The sequence below is a fragment of the Lampris incognitus genome, chromosome 13 (assembly GCF_029633865.1).
Source record: "Lampris incognitus isolate fLamInc1 chromosome 13, fLamInc1.hap2, whole genome shotgun sequence".
Classification (NCBI taxonomy): Eukaryota; Metazoa; Chordata; class Actinopteri; order Lampriformes; family Lampridae; genus Lampris; species Lampris incognitus.
In genome coordinates, this window is record NC_079223.1 from 44,951,217 (window position 1) to 44,961,216 (window position 10,000).

The window sequence follows — 10,000 nt, forward strand, 5'->3', positions numbered from 1 at the left end:
GGGGAGAGAGAGAGAGAGAAAATGGGGGAAGAGAGAGAGAGAAAGTGGGGGGGAGAGAGAAAGTGGGGGGGAGAGAGAGAGAAAGTGGGGAGAGAGAGAGAGAGAAAGTGGGGAGAGAGAGAGAAAGTGGGGGGGGGGGAGAGAGAGATCAACAAAAGGCTGACGGACATGACAGGCTGCATTGTTCCCCAGTTCACCCTGCAGCGCACACACAGACACACACAGACAGTACAACTTCCACGACAACATTCTTGGGGTTTGCGGCAGCGCTCGGACGTTAAGGGGGGACACCTCCTCTTTCTCATGACAACGGCCAGAAGGAGCCCCCAGAGACCAGCCCGGAGTCATCCCAACAACACGCCGCGAAAGGCAAAATCACTTTAACGAGATCATCCGGAGTGGCGGCTCGTGTCACAGAAAAGAAAAGAAAAGAAAAGAAAAGAAAAGAAAAGAAAAGAAAAGAAAAGAAGAGAAAAGAAAAGAAAAGAAAAGGAAAGAAAAGGAAAGAAAAGAAAAGAAAAGGAGAGAAAAGAAAAGAAAAGAAAAGTTTACCAGGGGCGCGGGTGCAGTCTGTCTACGTGGCCTGACGCCGGACCGAGAAGTGATTCAGCGCGTGTTCGTGACAGACAAGCGAGTCGACGGGACAACAGGAAGACGCGGAGGTCCGCGCCGGGGCGGAGGAGAGCGCGCGCGCGCCCGCGCCCGCGAAGACTCGCGCCCGCTCACCGCTCTGTTCACGATGACGTACGTCTGCTGGACGATCCACGCGCCCTTCAATCACGCTAACCGCGCGCAGGTTTTTTGTTTTTGTTTTTTCTTCTTTGTAAACTTTATTTACAAACTTCGTAACACACGAAGAGGTTCACGCATTCAGCCCGGCATGTAGAATATAAAACAATATATACATGCGCACATGTATAATCACTAGACTAAAATCACGACACATGTCAATAGAATAACCAATTATGCGTCTTAATTGCTTCATTGTGGTGGCATTGTGGCAAGAAGTTCGAGCCCCTGGGTAGTCCAACCTTGGGGGGTCGTCCCGGGTCGTCCTCTGTGTGGAGTCTACATGTTCTCCCCGTGTCTGCGTGGGTTTCCTCCCACAGTCCAAAGACATGTAGGTCAGGTGACTCAGCCGTACTAAATTGTCCTAGGTGTGTGTGTGTGTGTGGGTGATGGCCTGGTGGCCTGTCCAGGATGCCCCCCTCCCCATGCCGTCCAATGACTGCTGGGATAGGCTCCAGCATCCTGGCGACCCTGAGAGCAGGACGAGCGGTTCGGGTAATGAATGGATAATTGCTTCATTATTTTCCATAACACTTGAAGCGGCTTCAATGCCTGTTCACTGATGTAGTGTCTTGTGGAGTTAGAAAACAACGAGACAGGAGACGTGAGAGTAGACGTAGTCGAGGTAGTTTACTAGCTCCAACTTTGCACGTCATACATTCGACAACGACACTGAACTGTGTACCGGAAGCGGAAGTGCATTATCTGACCCCTCGCCTCTTCCCTTAAAGGTACACCGTCCTCTTAGGTGAATGTCTCTAGTTATATAGATGTGGGTCACCACAGTCTACAGTTTGGGTAGACACTACGAGGCTTGCCCGTTACGCTGGAAAGTTGAATTACCAAACGTCAATAGCATCTCGGTTGAAATAAACGATTACGTCGAACAGCTCCGCTTTTATCAAGACCCCACGTTTGCCAGGAGTCAGATGTTATCCACAGAGCAGTAACACCAACGAGGTCTCAACGCACCTTGCATTAAGATACGTAAGCACGTGTTACGTGCATAACGGTACAAGAAATACGTCAAAATACATAAACCCGCAAACGGCTGGGGCAGGCGTATAAACACGCAAAGGCTGTCGGAGTCCTCGCGTCATGATGAAATATCACGATAATCTTCATTTTTACAGCCTTTTTCATGCAGAGACATGCAACTCCAAGTGCTTTATAATCACAAAACACAGATACCAAATAGCACATCAGTTAACATGGATGATATCAATAAACTGTTAGGTTAGGTGACCACGCCTCCTCCTCCACCCTGACCCTCAGCACAGGTGCCCCTCAAGGCTGTGTTCTGGGCCCCCTCTTTATCCACGCCTGCCTGCCAACTCGCCCCTCAGATGTGATAGTTAAGTTTGCGGAGGACGCCACAGTCGTAGGCCGCATCACCGACAACGACGAGACGGCCTGCAGGGATGAGATTCGGCTCCTCAACGTGCAGAAGACGAAGGAGCTGACTGGGGACTTCAGGAGGTCTAGAACAGGGGTCCCCAATAGGCGGCCCGCGGGCCACGTCCGGCCCGTGACGGGTTGATTTATGGTCCGCGAGAATTTTTGGAGAAATGCCAGAAGGAAGAATTTTTTTATTTCCCTACCAAAAAAAATAACAATAATTAATTTCTTAGTAAAAGTAAGACTAGTAATATATCGAAAAATAGATGAAAAACCTCTGTTTAAATTATAATACCTGCAACGTATCGACACCAAAACAAACTAACGAACAACCTGCTGCTGGAGGTTGAGTGGCCCGTGGTTTTAAAAGTGGCCCTAAAAGTGGCCCGCTATGAAAAGTAATTGGGGACCCCTGGTCTAGAAGCTGCAGCCACTCCCCCATACACATCAATGGGGTGGAAGTGGAGCCTGTTTCCGGCTTTAAATTCCTTGGAGTCCACATCAGCGAGGACCTTTCCTGGACATCGAACATCAAGGGCCCTTGTGAAAAAGGCCCAGCAACACCTGCATTTCCTGAGGAGGCTGAGGAGCGCCCGTCTATCCCCCAAAATTCTCAAACTTCTACCACTGCACCATAGAGAGCATCCTGACCAGCTGCATCTCAGTGTTGTACGGCACCTCAGTAGACCAGAAAGCTCTGCAGCGGGTCGTCAAGGCGGCCCAGCGTATCACCAGTACCCAGCTCCCAGCCCAGGGTCTCAGCATCAGCAGAGATCCCACCCACTCCAACCATGGGCTGTTCTCCCCCCTGCGCTCTGGGAGGCGCTACAGGAGCCTCAGAGCCCGCACTACCAGGCTCAAAAACAGCTTCTTCCCCCAAGCTGTTGCCCACCTGAACCTGGCTAACCACTGAATGTCTGTAAATATGTTTATACTCGTGCTGTGTTTTCTAACTTGTGTTTAGCTTTTAGTCTTCATCTATCTTACACTATGCTTGTCTATGTCTGTCTTGCACTGCTTGGCGAAGCCGCAGCCCTCATTTCGTTTTTACACATTGTTTTTATTGACAACAAATTGAGCCGAATTGAAAAGACATAGAACAGAAATCATAAGAACTATCGAAACCTGAGGAGAGTGATTGAAAATGAAAAGCTGAGGTATAAAGTCAGGTTTTCAAAAGCCATTTAAAAAATGACCAGAGAGCGACAAAAGGCCACAGCAGCAAGAAACGAGAAAACTTTTGAGCTTCACTTTAAATGAGGGGACAGGCTCTCTGGTAGAGGCAGGACGGGTTCATGTGTCTGGCGAATCAAAAAGTTAATTTTACATTTGGCTGTTATCGGTCTTATAAAAATAGAGTAGTCATACTGGGGGGACCCCCCCCCGCTAGATTTCCATTTTAACTTTCTCTTACAGGATTATGGTAATTTATCTATTGAACGTGTGGTTGCTATGCTTCTCCCCCCAATTCGACCACTAAACAAAATCTGGGGGTTGGCAATGTAGTACCACCCATTTCAGCCATATCTTTATGAATTCATTTTCCTGTAACTTCAGGAAGAAGGCCAGCCCCCCCCCCATCAATAACATCTCATGTAGCCCACAATATCAACCAGGCATCCACCTCAGGCGTCCCCGGTTGAAGCCATGGACGGACAAACGGATTTCCTAGAATATTTGCTTTTTGATTTGCAGGCTAATCCAGACACGCGTTCTGCAGAGGGTGCAGCAGGTAGGCAGAGCTACATGTGCTGCAGTACTTAGTGCCTCGCTGCACCACCTGTCTTTGACAATCAGGGGCTGTTGGTGTAGTGCAGCTGCACCGGCTTCCACAACCGGCACAGGAGTCGCACGGTTTACTCTGTAGACAAGGAGCACCATTTATACGTCCAAGGCTTCTCGCTTTGTCTCTTCAACAATGAGTGGGGACGGGCTGTCCGCCGCTGCTGCGGTGTCAGACGTGCGAGACGACGAGAGAGACCCCGGGGGTGAGGTCAAGGGCGAGGATTCAGACACGACGCAAAGGAGAGAAGGCCCTTCTGTTGAGGAGCTGGCGGAAGTTTTGCACTCAGCGCCACACTCCTGTCGACACGCAGACGAAGTATGGCCCAACCTGTATCTGGGGGACATGTGAGTACTTGTGCACGTCCTCGGGTGATGTCATCAAAATGCGCATCACGTATGTACATTAGCGCGGGAAGAAGGGGGCGGGGGGCTGCAGCTCCCCTTAGTGGTGGGTGCACCGCGGACCCAGGAGACCGTTTACTGACTAACTGACTGTGGGACCTTGACTGCGACTGATGACGTCACTTGGGACATGCGAGGGGGAGTCCTTACGTTGTCGTCAGTTCCGGTCCGTCCTGGCCGGCGTGAACAAAATAGCACTTCCGGGTCATGCAGCTTATGGGGGCACGGGAGTTGTGATTAAAACGAGATCTCTGCCTCTCCCCTCGTTCTACCACGCCGGCTCGCCACAATACTTTCCATTTTAGTTGGCAGCCCCCCCCCAACTTAAATCATCTTGCCGCTCGCCTGCAGGATGTTTGCCTGTCTGATTCGGTGCTGTCCCTGCTGCAGGTATATATCGCACGACAGGTTTGGGCTTTGGCAACTGGGAATCACTCACGTGTTGAACGCAGCTCACGGGAAACTGTGCTGTAAAGGCAGTGACGACTACTATGGCACCACTGTGGCATACTACGGTGTCCCAGCCAGCGACCTGCCAACGTTTGACCTCTCACCTTTCTTCTACCCTGCTGCTCAATTCATTGACCAGGCTTTGGCGTCAGGAGGTATGGTAAGCCAACACGCACGCACATGCACCCACGCACGCCTGCTGTGTTTTCCAGACCAGCTGCCATGAGCATGTGGAGCCAGTGTTGAGTATGATTGTGTGTTTGTTATGGTTTCCAGGCAAGGTGTTGGTGCACTGTGCTGTGGGTGTCAGTCGATCAGCTGCGGTGGTCCTAGCGTACCTGATGATTCATCACCACCTCAGCCTCCTGGCGTCTGTGCGCGTCGTACTTCAGAGCCGCTGGATCTTCCCGAACAGAGGCTTCCTGCGGCAGCTTATTGACCTGGACCAAAAACTACAGAGAGAGAGGAGCTCTGATTAACCACACACACCCCCCCACTCCGCCCCGAACCCCAATATCTGTTAGAACACTGAAACAAACTCCTCTTTGGGCGGCACGGTGGCACAGTGGTTAGAACTGCCGCCTCACAGCAAGAAGGTCCTGGGTTCGAACCCCGGGGTTGTCCCAGGTCGTCCTCTGTGTGGCATGTTCTCCCCCCGTGTCTGGGGTGGGTTTTCACCGGGTGCTCCGGTTTCCCCCCCACCATCAAAAAGACATGCATGTTAGGGTTAATACGGCCATCTGTGCCCCCTGACCGAGGCATGGCGAGACGAACTGGAGTCGGTCCCCGGATGCTGCACGGCGGCTACCCACCCCAGATAGCATCCGGATGTGGGCCACTGTTGTATCTCTACTTTACTCCTGAATTAAGCAGCTTATACAGAATTTAATCCCCATAACTCGGACGACACATCGAACTTGCGGTCTCTTGCTGGGCGCGTACAGCTGATGATTATGCTCCCATTAATGCAGCTATTCCATATTAAACCATATTGCAGTAATTATCAAAACATCATTTGACACCTTGTAACAGTTAGCCGTCATAACATCGGATAACTTTTTTTTTCTTTTAAGAAATCAAATCACTGTATCTTCAAATTATTACCTGTAAATTATAAATCAGTGTATCCTTACAGTATTTTCAAATCAGAGGCATTGTAAAACAACCCCCCCCCCCAAACACATTAACTAGTGAGAATCACTCATCACTTTAAAACCTAGTCAGACAAGTCTACTTGGTGTTGGCTTGATCCTTTGCGGCCTGTCTGGCACGCCTGCCTGTATTTGTATGTCAGAGTCATGCTCGCTTTGTGGACTCTTGAGTATCAGTGGCGAGTGTGTGCTCTTCTGATTTCTGTATCCTCGGCTTCCTATATTTCCCCCTCTTCTTGAAATGTCCCTTGTTTCAGTCTATTTCCTTCGTATCTCTTAACGAAGGTGGTGTTTCTCGAATATCGTGCTCCTGTTGGTGATTCCACCACCACGTTGTTTCCGGTCCTGCTGATGATCTTGTGCGGCGTCGCGTTGAATGTGGTGGAGAACTTGTGAGTTTGGTCCTGTCTCAGGAGAACGGTACCACCGACACTGACCTCTGACTGCTGTGCTCCTCTGAGTGTGTCTGCGTGCAGCTTACTCTTAGCCTTTTGCTCGGTGTCCCGGTCACACACTTCCTGGTCTGTGTTCCCTTCAATCGGTTCAGCTAGCTTTCCTCTCATCTTTCGCTTGAAAAGCAGGGCTTTTACCCGTAGATGGATGGAGGATGCTCCTGTAGACTGTCACATATTTTCTCAGTTCTTTCTTCCAATCCAGTCCCTCTGATTGAGCAATCCCAGTCCTCTTCAGCAGTGACGCGTTCTGACACTCAACTCCTCCATTGGCCTGAGCGAATCTCGGTGTGGTTTTGATGTGTGTGGTGCCGTTTTCCTCGCACTACAGTCTTAACTTGTTCAGATCTGAACTGAGGTCCACTGTCAGACTTGATTGTGACTGGCAGTCCATGTCGATTGAATATTGGCTCCAGACTGTCTATGACCCTCTCTGATGCGGTGGTGGTCATGACGTCATATTCATAATACCGACTGAAATAGTCTACTACCACTAAAATGGAGTGGTTAGACGGGAGAGGCCCCAGTAGGTCAACGGCGACATCCCACCAGGGTCCATCAGGTAGCGGTGTGGGTCTCAGCGGTTCAGGTGGGTCAGGTCTAGCCACTATCTGACATCCGTGGCAGGCTTTACAGTGTCTCTCCGCATCCCTATTCATGCCAGGCCACCACACTTTTGTCCTGAGATGCTGCTTTGTTCCAACGATACCCAGATGTCCTTCATGGGCTAGTGCAAGTGCCCACGTCTGCAAGGCCTGTGGCAACACTATGCATGTGCCTCTCAGAACAAGATATCCCACTGTGCATAGCTCACTTGCAATGACAGCATACGGTTTGCACTTTTCAAAGTGTCCAGTTGCTATGGCTTCCCGTACCTCATGAAGCTCTGGGTCAGCGGCAGATGCTTCCTCCACTTCTCGGGTGGTGAGTGCTCTCGGCGTTGCGTTCACCGCCACAAACCTCACATACTCATCAGCTCCATGCTCATGCTTGGCCTGTTTCACACTGCTTGACAGGAGTCTTGATAGCAGGTCAGCGATGTTGTTCTTCCCTGCTATGTGGACAATTTTGAATTCGTAGGGCTGTAGACCCAAGAATCCATCGTTCTATCCGCGCACAGGGCTTGGAACGGGGACCATAGATCACTTCTAATGGCTTATGATCTGTGACTAGCTCAAACTGTCTCTCATACAGGTATGGATGAAGTCTCTCACAGGTCCAAACTAGACCTAGTGCCTCTCGCTCTGTCTGCGAGTATCTGCGTTCACAGTCTGTCAGGCTACGGCTGACGTAGCACACAGGAACGTTGATTCCTTTCTGGTTCTGCACCAGGACTGCACCTAATCCTACAGGGCTTGCATCCGCTATTACCTGTGTCGGCGCGTCCTTGTCGAAATAAGCCAGGGCGGTTGCTCTGGCGAGCGCTGCTTTCAGAGCACTGAATGCTTGCTTCTGTTCTGGTCCGAATGTGAATGGTGTGTCCTTCCTTGTCAGGTGCCTCAGTGGCTCTGACATGGTTGCAAACTGAGGGATAAATCTGCTGCCGTATCCAACTAGCCCAAGGAAGCTACGCACCTCCGTGGCGCTCTCTGGCTCCCATGCTTCTGTCACAGCTCGCACCCTCTCCTCCGTTGGACCGATGGCCTTCTCTGACAACAGAATTCCCATGAAAATTAGTCTGTCCACGTCGAAGTGACACTTCTCTGGATTTAGTGTCAATCCTGTCTCTCTGAGTCTTGCCATAACTGCGTGCAGTCGTTCGTCGTGCGTGGCTTGGTCAAGTGCGTGTATGATCACATCATCAGAAATGTTTTCAACCCCTTCAAATTCCAGCCAAGGCACTGACTATCTCGTGCTGGTATTGCTCACTAGCGGATGATACACCAAACAACAGTCTTTTGTACCCGTACACGCCGTTGTGCACAGCAAATGTGGTGATCTCACGCGATTCAGGAGTCAGTCCGAGTTGGTGGTAGCCCCACTTCAAGTCTAACTTGCTGAATATGGTTGAGCCATTCATCCCTTGGAGTAGCTCATCCACAGTGGGGATTGGGAAGCGTTCTCTCACTATGGCCTCGTTGGCCCGTGTCATATCCAGGCAAAGTCGGACATCATTTCCGGGTTTTGGGCCAATCGCGACCGGATTCACCCACGGGGTGGGCCCATTCACTGGTTCAATAACGTCCAACTCCTCCAATTCCTTTGTTCTGGACTCTACTGCCCCCCGGAGGTTAAATGGAATTCGCCTGAGTGGCTGGGCTACTGGTTTGACCTCTGGGTTAATGTGTAGACTGACCTGTCTCGTTTTCAGTTTCCCAACTCCACTGAATACTTCAGGGTACTGCTGCTGGAGTGTTTGCTTCATCTCTGTGACGGCAGCGATGTTGGCACCTATTCTCAGGACGCCCAGTCGCATCACTGTTTCTTTTCCCCAGCGGTCCTTCACCTTTTCCCCTGATTACAATGAACTCCGCACATTCAGTTTTGTTACCTATTGACACATCACATGTAAATGCACCCTTGACAGTTAATGGCTCACTGGAACAATATGAGCACAATTCCCTGTCTGTCTTAGGGACATAGGAATGACAGTGCGTTCTGCTTTCAATTTTTCCCACACATTTTCTCCCATCACATTGCTTGTTGCGCCAGAGTCAATGAGCATTTTCATATTCACTCCCCCCACACAGAAGTTCAGTCTCTCTGACATGTGATTGTCATTAATGGCAAAAGCAAAGTCCTCCTGTTCGTCAACATTGTTCACGTTTTTTTTCACTTTCTCTTTCTCGCCTTTAGTGTGACATACCTTTGCAAAGTGATCCTTACCCTGACACTTGCGGCATGTCTGGCCGCGTGCTGGGCGTTTTGGATCTCGGCCAATGTGATCAGAGTTTCCACATCTATAGCACTTTCCGTCATTTTTATTGTCTCTGTTCGGTTTACCTTTTGTTCCGTGCTTTCCCTTTTTTCCTTTATGGTCAACTCTGTGTACAGTCTCTGGGGTAGCGCCGGTCGATGTGCACGACATGTTAGCCATTTGCTCCTCGATGCTCTCACAACGAGCAGCTAGTATGTCCAGTGTTACTGCTAGCGTCAGCCCACGACCCTCTTCCAGCAGCTTCCTGCGCACATACTCCCATGTTCCCTTACTTAGAATAGCATCCCTTATCTGGTTATCAGAATCTCCCCCATATTCACAGTCTCTCACAGCCTTTCTCAGGCGTGTAGCAAATTGCTGCACTGTCTCACCTGGGTTCTGGTGCATTTTTTGAAATGCGTGCCTTGCTAGCGCTGTGTTAACTTGGGACACCAAGTATGCATTCAAAGCCTCGACCGCCTTCTTGTAGTCCGTTGCATCACCAGTGTCCGGTAAAGTTGAAAAAACGTCCTGAACGTCTGGTCCAGCTAGATGTAGTAATAGTTTACGTCTCCTTTGCTTTGTAGCTTCAGGTGAATCTTCAGCCAAGATGAGCCCTTTTCCGTCAGCATATAGCTCGAAGGATGTTAGCCACCGCTTCCATCTGGCACCCCACGTGGCTGGCTCTGTGTAGCATGCGACATTTTGAATCCCGG

At 50.3% G+C, this 10,000-nt stretch overlaps 1 protein-coding gene across 1 annotated transcript; it reads left to right on the forward strand.

Moving 5' to 3' along the window:
• Positions 1–4,105: 4,105 nt before the first annotated feature.
• On the forward strand, positions 4,106–5,303 carry LOC130122557 (dual specificity protein phosphatase 13-like). Its single transcript, XM_056291489.1, has 3 exons — positions 4,106–4,317; positions 4,765–4,979; positions 5,101–5,303. The coding sequence occupies exons 1-3, from the start codon at positions 4,106–4,108 to the stop codon at positions 5,301–5,303; spliced, it is 630 nt and encodes a 209-aa protein (XP_056147464.1).
• The last annotated feature ends 4,697 nt before the right edge of the window (positions 5,304–10,000 follow it).

What these genes read in the sequence shown, in the direction of transcription:
- LOC130122557 (XM_056291489.1), top strand. Translation starts at nt 4,106, where the DNA reads ATGAGTGGGGACGGGCTGTCCGCCGCTGCTGCGGTGTCAGACGTGCGA. An exon ending in AACCTGTATCTGGGGGACAT is followed by an intron (nt 4,318 to 4,764) that starts GTGAGTACTTGT and finishes TCCCTGCTGCAG; the next exon opens with GTATATATCGCACGACAGGT. An exon ending in CCAGGCTTTGGCGTCAGGAG is followed by an intron (nt 4,980 to 5,100) that starts GTATGGTAAGCC and finishes TATGGTTTCCAG; the next exon opens with GCAAGGTGTTGGTGCACTGT.